We start from the raw sequence: 23,244 nt of genomic DNA on the forward strand, positions 1-23,244 counted from the left end.
GGGGTTGAGGAGGGGGAAAAGTGGTAAGGGGAAGGGAGGAGTGGTAGAGAGAGGATTAAGGTTCGAGGGAGGGGGTGAGGAAAGGGGGGAGGTTCAGATGTAAGGTAATTCTAGTGCTGGATTAGATCAGTCAAAGTCACTTTTATCTCTTCTGTGCAGAAGATACCAGGTTCTCATTGGAGGGGCGTCACTGATTGGATGAGAGGAGTCTCTGTGGGAGAGGGTCCCACTTGGGTGCTGTTGGTCTCAGTCTTTGTGGGGTAGGTACCTCAAGGGAGGTTCCAGGATCATCCGGCAGGAGATCCCACCTTTGTAGAAGTAATCTGGCTTGCTATATGGAGGAGGCAATGAATTGCTGGCCATCTTTTGTGATAAATAGTCTAACAGGGAATCCCCATCTTTATTTTATTCCTTTCTCCCTCAGGATCTTGGTGCAGAACTGGAAGTTTCGCCATAGCTGGAGGGTATGCAGAGAGAGATCCGGGAATATCTGGAGGTCTGCAAATTTATCTGTGAATGCACCCTCTTTTGCTGCTGCTCTCAATAATTTTTCCCTGAAGGTAAAGTAATGGAGGCGGATGATGACATCCCGTGGTTTATCGCCTTCCATATTCCGAGGACGTAGTGCTCTGTGAGCTCTATCCATCAGCGATTCAGAGTCACTTGAGGGACCTAACAAAGCTGTAAAGAGTTCTAAGAGACAGTCCTTCAACTCAGGGGGGCCTACTGTTTCCGGTATTCCTCTGATCCTAACATTATTCCATCGGGATCTGTCCTCCAGATCAGCAAGTTTGGATTCTAGGTCAGAGATCTGGTTGGCAAGGTTTTGAGAGTAGCTTAAAAGGCTTGCATGGTCTATTGTTAGGTCCTCCTGCTTACGTTCAAGAGTGTCTGTTCTATCGCCAATACTTGCAATGTCCTTTTTGAGCTCTGCATGACTCTTATCACATTTTTTAGAGAGTGATTCATCGTGATTCGCTAAGAGAGCTTTAATAGAGTCCATAGTGAGGGGTTCATTGTGTTGAGAGAGATCTAGTCTGGTCTTCATTGTTGGGAGATTTTGAGAGTGGTGGGTAATAGTTCCTTCAAGGCCCTCTTCCTCAGACGAGGTGTGGGTGGACATTGTTTGGTGGCAGAAGTGTTCAACCAGTGCGCTTTGGTGCAGAGGACCCTTTTTGTTTTCTTTTAAATGCCTAAGACATTACTGTATAAGAGTGTATAGTAAGTCTAAAAAATGTGCACAGAAGTGATCTATATTGAATGTGTTCTTCCCTGTGAGAATATTACATCCCGGGGTCAGCAGGGCCTAGACACAAGATTTTACTCCATGGTGGCCAAGAGTAGGAGTATCCAAGAAATCAGGTTAGTTAGGTGAGCCTGAAGTAGATACAGACGAGAGCCTAGGTTCAACACCCACACCTCAGGGACCTGGGGGATATGACCATAGGAAGGGGAAAAGGTAAATGGTATCAACCAGCCTGGAGGACCAGGCCGGAAGGGGTGAGGCTGGGTGTATCCCAGCTTACCACTCAGTAGAAGCTAAGGGTTTAGTGTGAGTAACTGCTCTGGGAGACGCTCCTAGCCGCTATATTGGAGGGTCTTTAGAAAGTCCAAGTAAATACAGGGCAAGTTCAGGTTAGGAGTAGGCTTAGGTCCTCAAATATCCTCTCAATAAGGTAGGAGTATCAGGGTCACCACTGCAGATATTCATAGAAATCAAATAAAAAGAGTGCTGCAAAAGGATTTTATTTCAGCTTAGATAGTAGAGAGTCTCTGTGTCTTGTGTGCTTCTTGGGATCAGTTTTTATTATCAGTCTCAGTCCAGAATCTGTTGGTATTCAGCAGGGCAACCTCAGCCTCAAGGAGGATCAGTATAATATAGTGGGTGGGCGTACTCTGCAGCCTAGGGCCCAGCAGCGTGTAACTCCCCTGGGCCTATTATGTGTAGCCCTGAAAGTGTGGGGGGAAGTGAAAGTAAAGGCAGCTCTGGTCTCTTTTAGATAGGACTGTTAGTGCTTGTTTAGGGCCTCCTTTTGTATAATTATGTGCACAAGTGGAATGTGGTCCAAGATCTCACTATGTCTCTCTTTAAATATCTAAGATGGTGGATTTTCGCGCCACTTTAACCCCCGTTGCAGTCTCTGCAGTTTTTGTTAGACTAGGAGTCCTAACTTTTCTCCTATGTTCCCTGCCTTGTAGCGGCTCACCTGGATCCCTTGGGCTCAATGTGTGTGTGCCGTTGGGTCCGTAACCTCCGTAGCCCTTTCAGATGGTCGGCGTCGGGATCCTCCTGCTGACTTGGAAAGTACCTCCCGCTGGGTTCTAAGAGGCAACTGAGTCATAGCTGCCGAGTCTGCACGCACTCCGTAGCGGAGCCCCGACCCCACGGAGTGCGAAGATAAGCGCCGGGCTCACTGCGCGAGCTGTCGAGATGTAAAGGGGTGCTTCGTTAGGCAGGCTGGGTTTTGTTGTCTCCTCTAAGCTGCAGGCACAAACTTAATAATTGGTAGAGGTCACCCAGGTATTCATGGGCAAAGATTATATAGATAAAGGACTATTAAGCCCAGGTCCCAGGTAAAAAAATCAATGTTATAGTTCAAAATGACACGGAGCTCTTTTCACTTGCTACCACTCAGCATGGCAGTTAGCTCCGCCCCGAAACACCCCTTTTGAAAACGATGGAGTTAAAAGGGACACTAAACCCAACATTTTTATTTCATGATTCAGAAAGAGAATACAAATTTAAACAACAATCCAATTAACTTATATTATTTATTTTGCTTCATAGATATCCATAGTTGAATAAAAAGCAATGCACATGGGTGAGACAATCACATGAGGCTTCTAAGTGCAGCAACCAATCAGCAGCTACTGAGCCTATCTAGATATGTTTTCAGCAAAGAATAACAAGAGAATAAAACAAATTAGATAATAGAAGTAAATTAGAAAGTTGTTTAAAATTGCATGCTCTTTCTATATCATAAAAGAAGAAAAAAATGGGTTTCATGTCCCTTTAAGACACATATTTAGTCACAAAAGCAGACTATAACAAACTGTTAGGATCTCTTGCTATGAAGGTAAAACATATTTTTCTTTATTAGTTTTATTGTGCTTATTGTATGTAAGGGACTTCAAAAAGAAATAAAACAATATAATTATTTATTTATTTGTTTGTTTTTTCTTTCATTAAAAAGCATTTATTACACCACCACTACTTTAATACTGCAAAAAAGTCCAATTTAAAATGCCATGTTTTATCTAAAGTGTACAATTTCTTTAAAAAAATAGCAATAAACCTAGGTAGGCTTGGGGGAGCTGTATGTCTCTAGCACTGTATGGGAGCGGTGTTTACAACAATATTTGTAGCAACGTTACACATTGCTGCAAACACTGGTGCCATAGAATTTGGAAGACACGTGTGTGCTCCTAACTATGTTTATTCTTCAAAAAGGATGCTAAGAGAACAAGGCAAATTAGTAAATTGCAAAGTTTTTTTTATTGCATGCCCTGTCTGAAACGTTTTATTTTGACTTTACTGTCACTTTAATTATTTTGCTTTTCTCTCCAGTTTCTTTTTGATTACTGTTGCTTTAATTTCTGTAGTGCAGCACCTAGTTACCCACGTGTCCCTAGACTCCACTCTGTAACACATTGCCTAGCAACTTGTAAACAAGTTATACCTTCTGCAGTAAGCAAGGTGCAGCTTACACAGGAGAAATAAACTAGGGAAATACACTGGAGGCATGGCAGCCCCAAAACCTGGCTCACAAACTGGTAACTTCGTGGCTCAGGACAGGATATGGTAAACAGCATGATCATTTATATCCCTTTAAATCTGATGAGTTAACTATGCCTTTAAAGTAAGAAGAGACCTCCCCCTCTGGTGAACTTTAACTAATACATTTAAATTGATTTTATGTCCAATTACTTAGCATCATGTAGTAGAACTATTATTAATGTTTATACCATTACAGTTATTGTCCTGGAGTTATGTGTTTTAGCTTGAACGCATTTATTATGCATTCAAAGAATATTTTTCATACTCTATTATAGTCTGCACAATTAATTACATTGTGATTACAGATTGTTATTTCTATTAATTATGATTATTACTCATTACTGATTCATATTGTTGATATTATGCAATGCTGATTAAGATAAATAATTGTATTTCAAACCTACAAATAAAATGTCAATTCTTTACTCTCTTTTGTAGATATAATTACATTTATTTTTATTTAATTGGACTTTCCCCCCCCCCCCAGGAAATCCCACATTGAAACAGAAATGGAAACAGCAAAAATGTGGCCTAAAAACTGGGGATTTTTAGCAACTCCTTATGACCAGGTAAAGATAGTGATAAATTATAATATATCTGTACAATAAATAAAGGGTGAGTGAATAAATAAAATAACCCTTTACTATCTAGCTAAGGAACTACTTGTAGGTGCTTAAAACAGTCTAGTCAAAAGTAAACATTCAAAATTCAGATAGGGTACGTATGTCATTTTAAACAACTTTCCAATTTACTTTTGGAAATCTTAGTTGAAAACTAAACCTAGGTAGGCTCATATGCTAATTTCTTAGCGCTTGAAGGCCACCTCTTATCTGAATGCATTTTGACAACTAGAGGGCGTTAGTTAGAAGACAGAGGCTTAGATACAAGGTAATCACAGAGGTAAAAAGTGTATTAAAATAACTGTTCATTATGCAAAACTGAGGAATGGGTAATAAAGGAATTATCTATCTTTTTAAACAATAAAACATCTAGTGTAGACTGTCTCTTTAATAAAAGAGATGAATAAGAAGCAATATGTTTTCAAGGTCATGCCCAGAAAAAAAGAAATGTAAGTACTATTAAAGGGGCTTGAAAGTTAAAATTGCATAGATCATCCAATTTTAAGAGACTTTTCTATCACATTTGCTTTGTTCTCAGTATTCTTTGCTGAAAATCATACCTAAGTATTTAAATGTATATCATACTAAATTTATTTCTGACATGTATAGTATATGGAAATTGCAGCAGTTAAACATGTTTAAAATTTAATTTGCAAGTTAAATCTGTTCAAATTTAAACTAACCTGCATGTTTAAAGGGATAGGAACGTCAAAATTAAACTAGCATGATTCAGATAGAGCATGTCATTTTAAGACATTTTTAAATTCATTTCTATTTTCAAATGTGCTTTGTTCTCTTGGTATCTCTTGTTGAAAAAGAATATGCACATACCCTACACTAGTGGGAGCTACCTGCTGATTGGTGCCTGCAAAGATTTGTCTCTTGTAATTCGCTAGCTAGATGTGTTCAGCTTGCTGCCAGTAGAACAGTGCTGTTCCTTCACCAACAGATAACAAGAGTATGAAGCAAATTTGGTAATAGAAGTAAATTAGAAAGTTGTTTAAAATTGTATGTTCTATCCAAATCATAAAATAAAATGTTGGATTTCCTGTCCCTTTAAGTACAGCTGATAACTGGGCATCTGTTCTTCGAAATATGAACATCATAAAACAAAGCGCTGTTATAAATTTAAAATAGTATCTTTTAGATGTAACAATGTACCTTTAAATAATTTATTATGCTATCTCTTTATGATGGTATTTGCATCATTGCAACAAAGTAAAAATAAATACAAAGTATCCATAATAGCTACATTTTACTACAGGTACAAATCCCATAATCCAAACTGGTTGGGATCAAAAAAAGTTTGGATCTCTGAACAGTTTGGATTTTGAAATATTTGTATTTATGCATTTGTAAAATGGCACCAAGTGTATACAGTATCTTATGTCATTAGGTAATATTTACAGGTTATATAACAGCTTATACATGGAACCTAAAGGTAGTTTATATCATTATTAATACTCTTGTATACATAGTACCATCAGATAGTACAGTAATGTAATCAGACAGGTAATATTTATATGTTATATTATACATCTTATACATGGAACATAAAGGTAGTTTTATATCATTATTAATACTCTTGTATACAAAGTACCATCAGATAGTACAGTACTGTAATCAGACAGGTAATATTTATATGTTATATTATACATCTTATACATGGAACATAAAGGTAGTTTTATATCATTATTAATACTCTTGTATACATAGTACCATCAGATAGTACAGTAATGTAATCAGACAGGTAATATTTATATGTTATATTATACATCTTATACATGGAACATAAAGGTAGTTTTATATCATTATTAATACTCTTGTATACAAAGTACCATCAGATAGTACAGTACTGTAATCAGACAGGTAATATTTATATGTTATATTATACAGCTTATACATGGAACCTAAAGGTAGTTTTATAGCATTATTAATACTCTTGTATACAAAGTACCATCAGATAGTACAGTACTGTAATCAGACAGGTAATATTTATATGTTATATTATACATCTTATACATGGAACATAAAGGTAGTTTTATATCATTATTAATACTCTTGTATACAAAGTACCATCAGATAGTACAGTACTGTAATCAGACAGGTAATATTTATATGTTATATTATACATCTTATACATGGAACATAAAGGTAGTTTTATATCATTATTAATACTCTTGTATACAAAGTACCATCAGATAGTACAGTACTGTAATCAGACAGGTAATATTTATATGTTATATTATACAGCTTATACATGGAACCTAAAGGTAGTTTTATATCATTATTAATACTCTTGTATACATAGTACCATCAGATAGTACAGTACTGTAATCAGACAGGTAATATTTATATGTTATATTATACATCTTATACATGGAACATAAAGGTAGTTTTATATCATTATTAATACTCTTGTATACAAAGTACCATCAGATAGTACAGTACTGTAATCAGACAGGTAATATTTATATGTTATATTATACAGCTTATACATGGAACCTAAAGGTAGTTTATATCATTATTAATACTCTTGTATACATAGTGCCATCAGATAGTACAGTACTGTAATCAGACAGGTAATATTTATATGTTATATTATACAGCTTATACATGGAACCTAAAGGTAGTTTATATCATTATTAATACTCTTGTATACATAGTGCCATCAGATAGTACAGTACTGTAATCAGACAGGTAATATGTATATGTTATATTATACAGCTTATACATGGAACCTAAAGGTAGTTTATATCATTATTAATACTCTTGTATACATAGTACCATCAGATAGTACAGTACTGTAATCTGACAGGTAATATTTATATGTTATATTATACAGCTTATACATGGAACCTAAAGGTAGTTTATATCATTATTAATACTCTTGTATACATAGTACCATCAGATAGTACAGTACTGTAATCAGACAGGTAATATGTATATGTTATATTATACAGCTTATACATGGAACCTAAAGGTAGTTTATATCATTATTAATACTCTTGTAAACATAGTACCATCAGATAGTACAGTACTGTAATCAGACAGGTAATATTTACATGTTATATTATACAGCTTATACATGGAACCTAAAGGTAGTTTTATAGCATTATTAATACTCTTGTATACATAGTGCCATCAGATAGTACAGTACTGTAATCAGACAGGTAATATTTATATGTTATATTATACAGCTTATACATGGAACCTAAAGGTAGTTTATATCATTATTAATACTCTTGTAAACATAGTACCATCAGATAGTACAGTACTGTAATCAGACAGGTAATATTTATATGTTATATTATACATCTTATACATGGAACCTAAAGGTAGTTTATATCATTATTAATACTCTTGTATACATAGTGCCATCAGATAGTACAGTACTGTAATCAGAAATGTATTCTAGATTATCATTTGTATTTTACAACACAGAGTTTTCCCTGCTTGAGTCTTTGATTTGGTGTTTGACTTACTGGTAAAAATTATTTAAAAAAAAAAAAAGTCTGGATTTTGAAATAATTCTGGATTTGGGAATATTTATCTGTAATCAATATTGTTGTGTTGTCATTAAAGGGATGTTCTAATCAAAATTTAAATGCACATAGATGAATTACATCTTTGAATAGAAACATATTTGCCATATATATGTACTGGGAAAAATGCCTATAGTAAAAGTTATCACTGTTTCAGTGTTAACATGTTTCGCTGCACGTGCATGTGAAGCATGTCTCGATATTTTCAGCAATCAGCATCTAGCTCCCAGTAATGCACTGCTGCTCCTGGGCCTACCTAGGTATTCTCTTCCACCAAGTATACAAAGAGAACTAAGCAAATTAAATAATAGAAGTACATTGGATAATTGTTTAAAATCACGTACTCTGTCTGAATCATGAAAGAAAAATTTGAGTTTCATGTCCCTTTAAAGGGACAGATTACTTCCGAATTGTTATTGCTTAAAAAGATAAATAATTCCCCAGTTTTGTATAACCAACACGGTTTATTATTATACGTTTTACCTCTGTGATTACCTTGTATTTAAGCCTCTGCAGACTGCCCATTATTTCAGTTCTTTTGACAGATATGCATTTTAGCCAATCAGTGCTGACTCCTAGGTAACTCCACGGGAGTGAGCACAATGTTATCTATATCACACACATTAACTAGCACTGTCTAGCTGTAAAACAACTGTCAAAATGCACTGAGATAAGAGGCATGCTTTAATGGCTTATACATTAGCATATGAGTCTATCTAGGTTTAGCTTTCAACAAAGAATACCAAGAGAACAAAGTGAATTGGATGATATTAGTAATTTGAAAAGTGCATAACCTATTTGAATCATGAAAGTTTAATTTTTACTAGACTGTCCCTTTAATTCCAAAAATACCAACCAATTTACTTTTCTCCACAAATTTCAAATTCATTTGTTCATCTTACAAGCAGGTGAAAAACAGGGTTTTAACATTGTATATCTATGTATCTAGCTATTACTTAGTCATAGTGCAACTATAATACTAAGATTTTTTTCAGTCTAGATTGTTTTTTGTAGAGTAATGAGTTACAAATGTCATTGAAAGTTACTCAACATTTATTTTATTATTGACACTTTTTTATGTCTGTATTAAGGGTTATGACCCCACAAAAACTACAGCTCTAAGTGACTTTTTTTTTTATTATTGGATTTTCCTAAATTTAGATGGTCATTGAGTAAAATGTTGCCTTTTCTAGCTTGTTGAAGACCAAAAAGAAAACATTCAGCTGAAAATTCCAGAACATCTGCAGCCTCGATCTATGACCCCCATGGAAACCTACATCAAGGTCATAAATTATTATTGAGTGTTTCATTTAAATGGCCATACTAGAATGTATCAACACCTATGTTTAAAGGGAATATCTTCATTAAAGGAATAGTTTAGTCAAAATGAACCTTACATGATTCAGATAGAGCATGCAATTTTAAGCAACTTTCTAAATTACTCCTACTATCAATTTTTCTTCGTTCTCTTGGTTTATTTGAAAAAGCAAGAATGTAAGCATAGGAGCCGGACCATTTTTGGTTCAGAACCTGGGTAGCCCTTTCTGATTGGTGTCTAAACGTAGCCACCACTTGAAAAAGGAAAAGAGGCTCCAGCCTGGGCAGATGGTTAAAAGAAAAATCTTTATTATTCCATGGTCCACAAGAAAAACAACATTTCAGACCTATACAAGGTCCTTAGACATGACTAAGGACCTTGTATAGGTCTGAAACGTTGTTTTTCTTGTGGACCATGGAATAATAAAGATTTTTCTTTTAGCCATCTGCCCAGGCTGGAGCCTCTTTTCCTTTTCAAGATTTGTCATTAGAGGGGTGGCTGACTCCTTGCTCCTGTGCCTAGTTGTTTGGGTGCTGTTCCCCATACTCTCATTTTAAATGTAGCCACCAATCAGCAAGCGCTACCCAGGTGCTGAACCAAAAAATGGGTCGACTCCTAAGCGAAGAAAAATGGGAGTAAATTAGAAAGTTGTTTAATTTTGACTAGACTATTCCTTTAAAGTGATGGTAAATCCTAGATTAGAAAAAATAAAACATTAGGATTTACCATCACTAAAAATAAAGGCCACCTTCATGCATCAGTTTAAAAAAAACTGATGAAAAGGTGCCTTTATTTCGCTCTGGCTTCACTGCTTAGCTAAGCGGCTTTGATGGGCCACGCCACTGCTCATTTTTTTAATGAGGTGACGTTTCCATCTCCTAGCTAATAGCCATGTGATAACAGCATAATGCCAATCAGCCCGCGTGGCTATTAGCTAAGAGGTGGAAACATCACCTCATAGAAAAAATATATTATGGGTAATAAAGGGATTAACTATTTACCATCACTTTAAGAAAAAATACAAGGAAATATATACAAAGAAACCTTTAGCGTGGGCAACTTTTTAGAGGTTTTTTTCATTGCTATCTGAGTCACTTTGCACATGCACAATACTACAGTAAATGAGCAGTATTACTTCATTCTGCCAGTGGCCACCTTGTAAAAGGTAGTAATAATATTTATTAATGAAATACATGCAATGGTGCATTGAGAAGAAAGACAACAAGTAAATATCACTATGTAAAGAGAAATATTGGAGCAATTTTGCTCTATGTGTTACATTCTCAAAAGGGGTTAATAACTGCTCCATGTGTGTTACTAACTCAAAAGGTTAAATAAATGCTACAAGTCCCTTACCAAAAAAAGATTTAATTAGTTACTCAAAGGGGTTAATAAATCAATGTTCTGTGTAACTGCTCTTTGTATTATTGGGTAAGAAGGAAATAATCAATATTATGTGTGTTTGTGGTTAAATTACTACTCTTCCTCTGTTACCATCTAAAAAGTGGTTACATCAGTGCCCTCTGTGTTAATTGCACAAAAGGGGTTAAATAAATGTTCTGTATGTATAATTGACTCGGTTAAAGTTAAATCAAAGCTCTACTTGTGTTAATAGTAAATAAGGGGTTAACTGGTGTTCTGTTTGTTACTGGCACATACACATACTGTATGTTGGGATTATTGATCTGGACAGCACTATGCTGTAGCCAATTACCTTGCATAATCTGACTGCAAGGGTGTTTGGCCCTGTAACTTGGAGTCTAGTGTTTGGCCGTGGTTGCTTTGGAGTTGTGCTTCTGTGTTCTATTTTTGTGCTCACTATTAACAGGATAGGGAAGCACTGATGCTTGTCACTTGAAACACCTAGAGACTACAAAAACTAAAAGTATTCTGCAAAGAGACCCAGTTTCACTGTGCTATGCCCCAACTCAGGATAACAACTCAGAAAGGCAAATAATACCCATTGGCATTAATAAAAATCTTAATATAACTTTTTTGTATGTCTTCTTCCCTAAAAGACATTAACAAAACATACATTTTGAGCCTGGTATAAAATGCATATAGTGCATCTAGAAGAATAGAGATATCTATGATCTATGTGATTTTTTTTCTAAACTTTTGTAACAAGTTTACCAGATATTAAAAACAGTCATCCTTGTTTAGGTTAGGATAAGAAGTAAGTTTATGTAGGGGTTATTTGAAAGGAAAAAAATAGAAAGAAAAAAAAGAAAAAAGTTTAGAGAAAATATTCACTCCCACCATTATGCTGATTCCTTTAATGTTCCATGGAAACTTGTGGCGTTGCTAATGTTTGCTTAAAATAGCATTAAAAGGGAAAAACGCTTGAAAATATTGGTGTCAGAAAATTCTAGGTGAATGCTAAGGGGATAGTACTCTCAGTGAATACCCCTCTGGCATGTGATGGTTATAAAAAGTTATTTTACACTCTATGCATTTAGTTTTACATAAAATCTCAGCAACACTTTCCTTAAAGGGACATTGTAATACAAAAAATGTCAGCATTTCATTTTTTATTTTTACCCTAGATAACTGTATGTTTATCTCCTGAAAAGTAGCTAAACACATAGGTAAAATCCAACTCAGTAATCGCAAGCACTGCAGCTCACCGGTAGAAAACCGTCAGTAAACCAATCGTGAGTGGCAGTGGTGCAACCTGTCAATCTCTGGCCATGTGCTGTTAAGAACAGGACTTTACCTAGGTATTTAACCCTTTTATGGAAGTTACAAACACAATGATCAGTAATGCAAATTTGACATGATCTGAAGACATACATGTGTTTATTGCATTAAAATGTTCTTTTTAAAGGGCTTTAAACACCTTTTACTTTTTTGTAAAAATTGTGCTTTTTCCAGTGCTACCTAGGAGGCCAAAAAGCCTGTAACCTGCAAAGGCTGCAGATTTAATAGCTGGTTTAGGCAATTTGCAGCATTTTGAAAACTTAGGGCGAGATTACATATACGGCGTAGGTTTCAGCGCAAATGCTGAAACCCACGCTGCCCGTAAGTTCACCTTGCACATTGGGTGAAATCACATATATGGTGTTGGCAGATCATATACTGCCGTAAATCGAATAAACCGGTGACGTTCAGAAATGTGCGGTAATAGACATTTCTGGAGTCACCAGTGACTGCCGGCAGTTTATGAACTGCCGGCGCATAAGAAAAATCTTAAATCACCCATAAAAGTCTAACCCGCCTCACAAAAATAAACTCAACACGTCAAAACCCTTATATCCGCCATCCCCCACATCGCAACTAATAATTCAATGTATTAAACTCTAAACCACCATCCCCCCAAAAAGCAATCTACCTATTTAAACTATTAACCCCTATTCCGCCAACCCCCACATCGCAAAGTACCTAATAAATGTATTAAACCCTAATCTGCCATCCCCCACATCGCAATCTACCTAATAAATGTATTAACCCCTAATCCGCCATCCCCCCACAACTCAAACTACCTATTAAAACTATTAACCCCTAATCTGCCAACCCCCAACAACGTAATCTACCTAATAAAACAATTAACCCATAAACCACCATCCCCCCACAGCGCAAAGTATTAATCTAATCACTAGGCCCCCTAACACCCCTTAAATAACCACAATTAACCGAAATTACATAAAATAAAAAAGACTAACTTTAAAAATTAATAACAATTACCAATAAAAAAATCCTATCTTTATTAGAAAAACTAAGTTTACATAAAAAAACTAAGATTAAATTAAAATAAAAAATTCTAATATTACAAAAAATAAAAAAACTGAAAAAAATAAACAAAATTATCCAAAATAAAAAAATGGAAACTTAATCTAATTCTCCTATAAAAACAAAAAAATCCACCACAAAATAAAAACACCCCCTAATCTAAAACTAAACTATCAATAGCCCTTAAAAGGGCTTTATGTAGGGCATTGCCCTAAAGAAATCAGCTCTTTTACATAAAAAATACAAATTAACCCCTAACAGTAAAAACCGCCACCCACCCAAACCCCCAAAATAAAAAAGACCTAACTCTAAAAAAATCTAATCTACCCATTGCCCCTAAAGGGGCATTTTTATGGGCATTGCCCTTAAACGGGGAAATAAGCTCTTTTGCTGCCCATTAAAAAATAAAAAAAGCCCTAATCTAAAAAAAAATCGCAACCCCAAAAAAAACAAAAAACTAACACCAAAGAACGTAGTCACCATTCCTGAAGTCCGGACATCCATCTTATTCCAGACGGAGAAAAGTCTTCATCCAGGCGGATCCATCTTCATCCATCGCGCGACCATCTTCTTTCTTCTTGCCGGAGGTGCGGAGCGGTCTTCCGATGCATGGATCCAGAGAGTTGTTCCTTTTCGGTGGCGGCGGTCATCAGCGACATGGAGGTCCTTGTCATGCAATCGTCCGCTGCACACTGAAGATTGAATGCAAGGTACCCCTTTTATTTTGGGGTACCTTGCATTCTTATTGGATGAAATTTTCAAATCAGCCAATAGGATGAGAGCTACTTAAATCCTATTGGCTTTTCAAATCCCCGACGGGTAAAATATACATGCCACATTTGCATGGAGTGCCGTATATGTGATCGATACATCTGTCTTAAAATAGCCAACGCCGGCTTTTGTGGGCGACGCCGCATATGTGATCAAGCCCTTAGATTACAGAATTTGCTTTTTGGCATATCCAGGGACGGTGGGATAAAGCACAATATTTACATAAAAGTAAGAGGTGTTTAATGTCCTTTTAAATCTCTCAAATAAACAATTATTTAAAGGGACAGTCTACTCAAACTTTAACTTTCATGATTTAGATAGGGCATGTAATTTTAAACAACTTTTCAATTTACTTTTATCATCACATTTGCTTTGTTCTCATGGTATTCCTAGTTTAAAGCTAAACCTAGGTAGGCTCATATGCTAATTTCTTAGCCCTTGAAGGTTGCCTCTTATCTGAATGCATTTTGACCGTTTTTCACAGCTAGAGGGCTTTAGATCATGTGTACCATATAGAAAACATAGTGATCACGCCCATGGAGTTACCTAGGAGTCAGCACTGATTGGGTAAAATGCAAGTCTGTCAAAAGAACTGAAATAAGGGGGCAGTCTGCAGAGGCTTAGATACAAGGTAATCACAGAGGTAAAAAGTGTATTAATATAACCGTGTTGGTTATGCAATAATGGAGGAATGGGTAATAAAAGGATTATCTTTCTTTTTAAACAATAAAAATTCTGGAGTAGACTGTCCCTTTAATTCGGATCACAATGTCCATAATGAGGGTAATAATGCTTACTTGACAAATACTCAAAAACCCAGTAGTCCTATAAAATGCATTATTTTCACATCTATCCCAGACAAAAATGTTTTATCATTTATATAGCTGTGATTAAATACAGGACATCTCTTTTTCAGGTAACTCCTTCGCCGCCCATTCCCCAAACCACCCAGGGATTAGTTGGCTGGAGATCTACAGTCCCAGAGCTGCAGCTGGAACGATACGGTAGATCCAAATTCCTTAAGGGAGACTTCTGCAAGCAGATGAACTGGCCAGCCGAAGGATTAGATTAACCTCTCTATCCTACAAGTCTGAGAAGCCACCCTCCCCTGCTTTCCTTCTCTACGACTGCATGAAACCTCTGAAAGATCAACTTAAACTTGAACAGCATTTTAAGAAATTCAACGGAAATGGCAGTTTTTACATAATTTCTCTCAGAAGCAAGATGTGGAAAACAAACTGAGGGATATCTGTAAATGTTAAAAATATGCAGTAAACATAAGTACTCAGCGCAAAGACTGATTTACTGTCTGCCTTGCCTAAAGCCTGTTATCCTTGAATATTTACATTATCGCATTAAAGGTTACTAAAGCCTTATTTTGATAGAATTGCAGCTTCAGGCATAAACTCTAGTTTAACACTTAATTATTTTATTTTTTCTACTAACAAATTGTGAAATTGTTTAGTATAAAATAAAAGAGCCTTGTTTTAACCTCAAAAGCACCAGCATTTTTTTTTAATAATGTTGTACCATTTAAATAGAATAGTTATGCATAACACCCGAACCCTCATGCCGTACAATAATAAAATGAATTACACACAATACTAAAATATTAATATATGCTTAGGACACTGGTAGGTACAATAAATTATGGTCAGTAAGCAAAATCAGGTCTGCAACCTTTGTTTAGACAGCTAAGAGGTAAGAAAGTTTTATTACATTTTGAAATGATTAGAAAAAATCAAAAGAGAAGCCAAGTGTCCTTTATTTAACCAGGACAGTCCAGTATTTAAAGGGATAGTAAAGTCATAATTAGACATTCATGGTTAAGACAGAGCATACAATTTTAAACAACTTTCCAATTTACTTCTATTATTTAATTTGCTTCCTTCTCTTGTTATCCTTTGCCGAAAGGTTAATCTAGGTAAGCTCAGGAGCAGCAAAGAACCTAGGTTCTAGCTGCTGATTGATGGCAGCATATATACCCCTAAAAAGCCCCTTGTGAATCATATACACTTTAAAACATTTACCCTGAATTAAATGAATATCATAGAATGGATGAGAAAGACAATCAGGGGTTAACAAGTAATACCTAAACTGGGCAAGTGTTTTTAATTGACCTAATCAAAGATGTATATAAAGTTGTGTAGTGACTGCACCAGATCAGAGGTCTATGAGTACGGCTCAACAGAGCTGAAACGTGTGAGACCTGATCTGATGCCCGTTCTAGGAATTTTACAAGTGGTATAAATGATTTTAATCATGTTTCAATAAATATATTCTTTTACTACATCCACGACTGGAGAACTTTTTACCTTCACTTGGATATATATATATGTATATATATAGTATATACTAATTGTCATTAGCTCACCCATGTGTTCAGTCAGAAACCAGTAGTGCATTGCTGCTCCTTCAGCAATGATCCTAGAGAATAAAGCAAATTTAATAATAAAAGTAAACTGGAAAGTTGTTTAAAATGGTATGCTCTACCTAAATAATGAAAGAAAAATTGTAAGTTTCATGTCCCTTTAAGTTGTCAAGTAAAATTTCTACAAAAATACTTAAATGTCCATTTCTTTAAGTCCCCTGTGTGGCAGCTTCGTTTTAAAGGCCTCTTGTTTGTCTATGCATTTCAAATATGTAAAGAGAGTGAAAATGTCTGCTCTATGGTTTTTACTGGGAACAATGGTTGGTATTAAAAACACAGTTTGTGCAACTTTCAGTCAAGATCTTAGGAGGGGGTCAAACCGCTGTAATTGTGTGTTTCACTGGCAGCCAAGAGGCTACAAAGAAGGTGGAGCCTAAGGTAGAGATTTAGGGAGGAGCCATTGTGTGACTCTCCTACCACTTTTGCACATTCACAGGCCTACAGCTTGTCCAGTATTTTTGTGGAGGGCTGACAACATTATTTTGTGACACATGAACATTATATGAACATAGCCAGTCTCATTTGTTAAATTATCGCCTATGGATGATTTTCACTATGGACGCTTTGTGAGTAGTAGCAACCAATGTGCTCTACTGCAGAATAGTCGGAAAACATTGAACATTTACAATAGAGTATCTTGTAGCAGAATTTCTTCACAAAAAAAGAAAATAAAAACGCGTCTGTAATAATTTGTTTTTCATATATTTTGACTTTTGTCTTGTTATAGAAATACCAACTTTGGGCCAGTTTACAAGTGGGCAGTATTTAACACTCACACTCATGCTAGAAGTAAGCATGTGTCGGGTAGCGTTCTTATTACTATTCAGGGCCGGTGCAAGGATTTTTGGTTACACAGGCGAAGACACATTTTGCCGCTCCCCCCCAAAAAAAAAAAAAGGTTTTAGAAAAGCTAATTATACAACATGTTATTGCTAGACAGCATCTCACAGAGCCACACAACTGCACATCATTTCACACGTGTTACACCTATATAGTATGATTTAACTGTATGGACAGGCAGCACAACACTGCACAGCACCAAATGACTTGACAGATTGACACACTATGATGAACAACAGAACAACATGGGGTCTATACATAGCACATTTCTACAACAAGGTAGAAAACATGTCACAGTTTACAAGTGACAGCTACACAAATAGGAACATAATTACATACATTTTTACATAGCTGTACAATTTGGCACTGCTAGCAAGGTGAGTTACACAACTGCACAAAATGCCACTACACACCTTACACAGCTGTATAGCATGACCAGTGGTGGCTGGGGACATTTTGAGTTAGTGGGGCACCTAGACTCCTAACGGACTTAACTCTGAATGTGATATCCCACCCCATATCTATAATATGGACTACACAAAAAATAAACACATACCATTGTACATGTGCACACACTAACACTCACATAGGCACAAACATACACAAGAACATGAACACACATTATCATACGCAGTCACAAAAAGAGACACACTCAGATTCTTACTATCACACAGACATACTCATGCACACAACCATACATGCTCACACACAGACATGGTCACACACGCATGTGCAGGTGATTTGGCCATAGAATTATTGAATCTTTTACATAAGGAAGTTGGTTTCTTATTCAAGTTATTTTTTTAGCAAAAGGGGCCTAGCAAAGAAAATGCATGTCCCTCTTTGATGTTTAATGTACTTTTAAGAAATCCAGTTCCATAAGGGTGGATAATAGCCATCTCCTAATAAGTCTGTGACACTGGGAGATATACATGGGGCTGTAACTTTGAAAGCATAGTGTTTTGAAAAACTTGGAAATAAACTGAGGGAGAATTCCTTACACTGCACTAAACACAAGTTACGTTCTCCATGCAATCTATAAAATGCAGTCAGTGACTGCATAATGCAAACATATCCTTTATTTATAAAATGGAAAGACCCTCATTGTACCTGTATGTATCAGATTTCCAAATAAAGGCTTTGTAGTACTATGAATTAATGGCAACTTTATATGGAAAGCAAGGGTTAAATAACAATAAACTGCTAATTTTTTTGTTTCTTTTTCCCCTCCGTGAAGTGTTGATTGACAGCACAATAAGCAGGAAAAGTGGTGGGGACAGTAAAGGCGAAACTAAAATATAAGTCAGTAAAGCAGCAGCAGTCCTGGCCAATACCACAACCAGACTTGCTGCAATACTTTGAGGTCATGAAAAAAAATAAAAATGCTTCACTGATTTTGCTCCCTTACAATGAATGAAACACCAGGTTTTCCAGCTAGGCAAGTTTGCACAAGTGTTATCCAAATTCTAATCAGAAGCATTTCTGATTTAGTTGGGGTGACTATGATAACAAGGTGCCTGTCTCAAAACATTTTAGAACCGCTGCAGTGCTATGTTATATATTTGCTGCCAGTGCTCACCATTTTCCTACTGACTCTGAGAAATTAATATTAGCGTTAGCGGGCACATATACAATCTGCCCCCTGGTCACTCAGTCAGTCCTCTTCCATTCACGCTAGTAGGTACCTCCTACCTCTCCTGTACTTCACTCTCTATAAAGCCTGTCTGCCTTGCTGACTTGCGCCATCACACACTGAACCCCTAAAGTTTTTTTTATATAAAAAAGGGCCCCACTCCCAATAAAAAAAATTTTTAGTTGAGTTTCTGGGCATATTGGTGAGCCTCCACTGAGCTGAGCATGCATGACATAGTAATAGGCACTGGCAGCGCGTTACAGAGATACAGCTGCACAGAAAGACCACCCAGCCCGGGCTGCTCGGCTACTGCTTGAACTAAGTAGTTATAACCATTACCTCCATCCTCCCCTCCCCTCCTACCTTATCTTTCGTACCAGACCCGGTCTGACCGTCTGGGGTGGTCAGGCTTAGAGAGACAAAACTCGACTGTGTCACGCAGCAGCACCTCGCATTATTCCGAATTGGATTTTCCCGCTAAAACAGACAGTGAGTGACTCACTCCACACTGTCTGTGCTGACGCTGTGCACATTGCAAAGATAGTAGGCAGGGCCAGGGTTATAGCGCGACTCGTAAGAAAGCCCCACAACAGCGCACGCTCACAGCTACATAACTGAGTTGGAAGCTGGAACTGGAAGTTAACTTTAATGCTAGAACTAGATTAATACTGCTGACTGCATTGGAAAATAAAATTCTATCATATGGTGCAAGGCAGATAAAACTCCTGCTCTAAGTTGGCACCCCCCTGTGGAGGGCGCCGTAAGGCGACTGCCTATACTGCCTTACACAAGCGCCGGCCCTGTTACTATTTGAAAGCAAACAGTTTTCGCTTGCTCGCTAACCAGGTGCGCACAAAAAGTAGAAGTTAGAATATTGAGGTCCTGTTAACGATTTCCCTCATAGAAGTCAGTGGAGCAAAAAAATGGGGAAAAAACATTCTACTCACGCACAAACATGATAGCATATTCTCAAGTGTTCTAATTTACCATAAAATATTAATATTTCACATCCCAATGTTCTTCACATAGCAAAATATGTTTTATTTATTTATTTATAAATACATATTTCTGATGATCTTTTGGTACAATATAGCTATACCTATATATAGATGATTATAGATATCAAAATAACAAGAGTATTGCTTTGAGCAATGATACTTTTTTATTGGACTAACTATACATTTATAAGATGACAAGCTTTCGGAAGAATGTCCTTCCTTTATCAAGTCTGAAGCAATACAGTAAGGAACTCTTCCGGAAGCTTGTCATCTTATAAATGTATAGTTAGTCCAATAAAAAAGTATCATTGCTCAATGCAATACTCTTGTTATTTTGATATCTAAATCTCTGGACTAACACGGCTACTCCAATCAACGTGATAGATGATTATATAGGTATAGATATATTTAAATATATATAGGAATATTTATGTTTAAATACATAGAACATATTCTGCTATCTACAGAACATTGGAATGTATAATATTCACAGTAAATACACAGTATAACACTTGCATATTCATGTTTTCATCTACTTGAATGGAATGCAAAGGGCTCCGATGCACTTATATATATACAGTATATGTCTATATATGTATACATATGTTTGTATGTATAAATATGTCTGTCAATACATATATACACGTATAAATACATCTGTACACACATATAAAATATATATATATATATATACAGTATATATATATATATATATATATATATATATATATACACACACACACACATATTTAGACATGTGTATGTATTATCTCTATTTTGAAGCTCTTTACCTGCCTTTTTTTTCTAACACCTGAGACCTCATATCTTTGAGCCCTTATAACTTTTTATTGCATTTTTTTTTAATTATTTTTATTAGACAGTGTTATTATGAGTGTAACTGTACATTGTAATGCATTTCTTGTGTGTTTTGTGTCACATTCTTGTTTCGCAAGTGCAATCAGCCCTTCACACTTCAATCCTTACGTGATCTCAAAGCTGTGGTTAACTAACTTAACTGTTTTCCAAAACAAAAAAGTTGCACAAAACACTTAAAAAATACATAACAAAGTACAGTTACACTCATAATAACACTGTATGATAAAAAAAAAATTGCACAAAATAGATATAAGGGCTCAAAGATTGGAGATCTTGGATGTTAGAAGAAAAAGGCAGGCAAATGGATTTAACATAGAGACACCTACATATACATGTCTAAATATGTATTTGTATGTATGTGTATATATATATATATATATATATATATATTTATATATATGTGTACATATATATTAATGTATTTATATGTGTATATAAGTATTTACAGTCAAATATACACATATAAAAACATTATGTATTTACACATATATAGACATATATATAATTTCATTATAGCCCTTTGCCATTAAGTAGATGAAAACACGATACGACATATTTATGCAATATTCATATTTAATAAAGGGTTTTTTGCTAATGCGAATATGCTATGTTGTTTGTGCGATGGGTGTTTGGTTTTTTTTTTCAACAATTTTTTTTTCCATTGACTTCTATGGAGAATGCGAAAATGGCACTTGCGCGATCTCGGGTGTTAGGTTTTCTCACTTTTTTTTCTCCATTGATTTCTATAGGGGAAAACATGCACACGTATGTGAAAATTTGTTAGTTTTTTCACACTATTTGGGTTAATGTACCTTTAAATTGTTGTTAACTTTTTACACTAGCCATGTATCTCCTTAATTTAAATTATCAATGTTGATACTCATGATAAGCAAAATCATTTTTTGCAAAAAAGATAAGAGAAAACTAGTTGGCTTAGGTGAGTTTAGTGACTCGATGCTGAGTCCACACTTTACTGTGATCACATGATCACTGAAATCTCATACAATTTTAAAGTAAACTTTCCATGCCAGATGTGCACTGCTTTGCAAGTCTAGGGTACGCCTCCTTATTGGCTGTCCTGATTGGCTGCTTAAATTTACTTTACAATCAAATGTGGCAACTGAGGTAATTTGGAGGTAAAATATATTTTTTACATATGAGATGTTCAAGTGATATTTTCTAGTCAGTTTAGATTTAGATTTTTTTTACAGCTATGCTACATCACTTGTTTTAAGTAATGTAATATACAAAGTAATGACGGTCTCTGGGATAGTGAATCTCACAGGATATACATTTTCAGTTTGCACCAAATACAAATTAAACTGAAATATTTTCATTTTCATTTAACTTGTATTTGCTTCTAGTTGCTTTTCTGTCAGGTAATTATAAGTGTATTGTGAACTTTAAATAAACTTCACCTGTATACAGCTTGTAAGTTAAATGTATAGTAAAACATCTTGAGATATTTATATACAATGTTTAGTTATGTGTAATGAAACAACTTTGCAGTACATTTTTTTATTATTTATTTGCCCTCTATTCATTTAATTTAACTCTGCTTCATATATGTCCCTAAGTGGCTTTATAAGATAACAATTGCAAAACAGTTTACACTAGCTTTATGAAAGTGGCAAGCCTTATTGTCTGCAGACTAAAGCCCAGATTGGCTCCTTCATATAAGGGAAATACTATGTGGAGTTGGGCTATTGAAAACTGATTGCTGTAAAAAGGATGTAATTTGTTTAAAAAAAACTAAGACACAAATGTCTTGTAATTAAATGCTGTTTACTGTCCCTATAAATCAATGAGACTGCAGGGGTAAAATGCTTAGATGAGTTGTGAGAGAGCATCAGATACACTCAGGGAACTCCCATGTTCCTCCCACTTTTGTTGATTCCTACACAATCTTCAAACAAACCTATATACATATATATAATATATGTATTAGTGTAGTTTCTTACAGAATAAAAGTAAATCGGCTAGATTACGAGTCTTGCGTTAGGCTTAAAAAGCAGCGTTGGCCTGTCCCAACTCTGCTTTTTAACGCCCGCTGGTATTACGAGTCTTGCAGGTACAGTTGTACCGCTCACTTTTTTGGCCAGACTTGGAAATACCGCAAATCCACTTACGTAAATTGCATATCCTCTTTTTTCAAGGGGACTTGAATAGCGCCGGTATTACAGGTCTGCCAAAAAGTGGGCAGTAGACCCTCTCCTGTCAAGCCTGGTACCGCATTTTAAAGTCAGTAGTTAAGAGTTTTACACTACAACGCCGTAGCATAAAACTCTTAACTGAAGTGCTAAAAAGTACACTAACACCCATAAACTACCTATAAACCCCTAAACCGAGGCCCCCCACATCGCAAACACTAAAATTAAATTTTTAACCCCTAATCTGCCAAACCGGACATCGCCGCCACTATAATAAATATATTAACCCCTAAACCGCCGCACTCCTGCCTCGCAAACATTAAATAGTATTAACCCCTAATCTGCCGTCCCTAACATCGCCGACACCTACCTACATTTATTAACCCCTAATCTGCCGCCCCCAATGTCGCCGCCACTATACTAAAGTTATTAAACCCTTAAATCTAAGTCTAATCCTAACCCCCCATAATTTAAATATAATTTAAATAAATCTAAATAAAATTACTATCATTAACTAAATTATTCCTATTTAAAACTAAATACTTACCTGTAAAA

General features: G+C 35.7%; 1 protein-coding gene across 1 annotated transcript; it reads left to right on the forward strand.

The window, feature by feature from the left end:
* Positions 1 to 3,743: 3,743 nt before the first annotated feature.
* C1H20orf85 (chromosome 1 C20orf85 homolog) lies at positions 3,744 to 15,260 on the forward strand. Its single transcript, XM_053693061.1, has 4 exons — positions 3,744 to 3,802; positions 4,266 to 4,347; positions 9,137 to 9,226; positions 14,678 to 15,260. The coding sequence occupies exons 1-4, from the start codon at positions 3,744 to 3,746 to the stop codon at positions 14,831 to 14,833; spliced, it is 387 nt and encodes a 128-aa protein (XP_053549036.1). The 3' UTR covers positions 14,834 to 15,260.
* Positions 15,261 to 23,244: the final 7,984 nt, after the last annotated feature.

This window comes from Bombina bombina, chromosome 1 (assembly GCF_027579735.1).
Source record: "Bombina bombina isolate aBomBom1 chromosome 1, aBomBom1.pri, whole genome shotgun sequence".
Lineage (NCBI taxonomy): Eukaryota > Metazoa > Chordata > Amphibia > Anura > Bombinatoridae > Bombina > Bombina bombina.

Excerpts from the sequence above, each read along its gene's own strand:
- C1H20orf85 (XM_053693061.1), top strand. The coding sequence starts at position 3,744 with ATGGCAGCCCCAAAACCTGGCTCACAAACTGGTAACTTCGTGGCTCAG. Across the intron at positions 4,348-9,136 it reads TAGCAACTCCTTATGACCAG|CTTGTTGAAGACCAAAAAGA; the intron begins GTAAAGATAGTG and ends TGCCTTTTCTAG. Across the intron at positions 9,227-14,677 it reads CCATGGAAACCTACATCAAG|GTAACTCCTTCGCCGCCCAT; the intron begins GTCATAAATTAT and ends TCTCTTTTTCAG.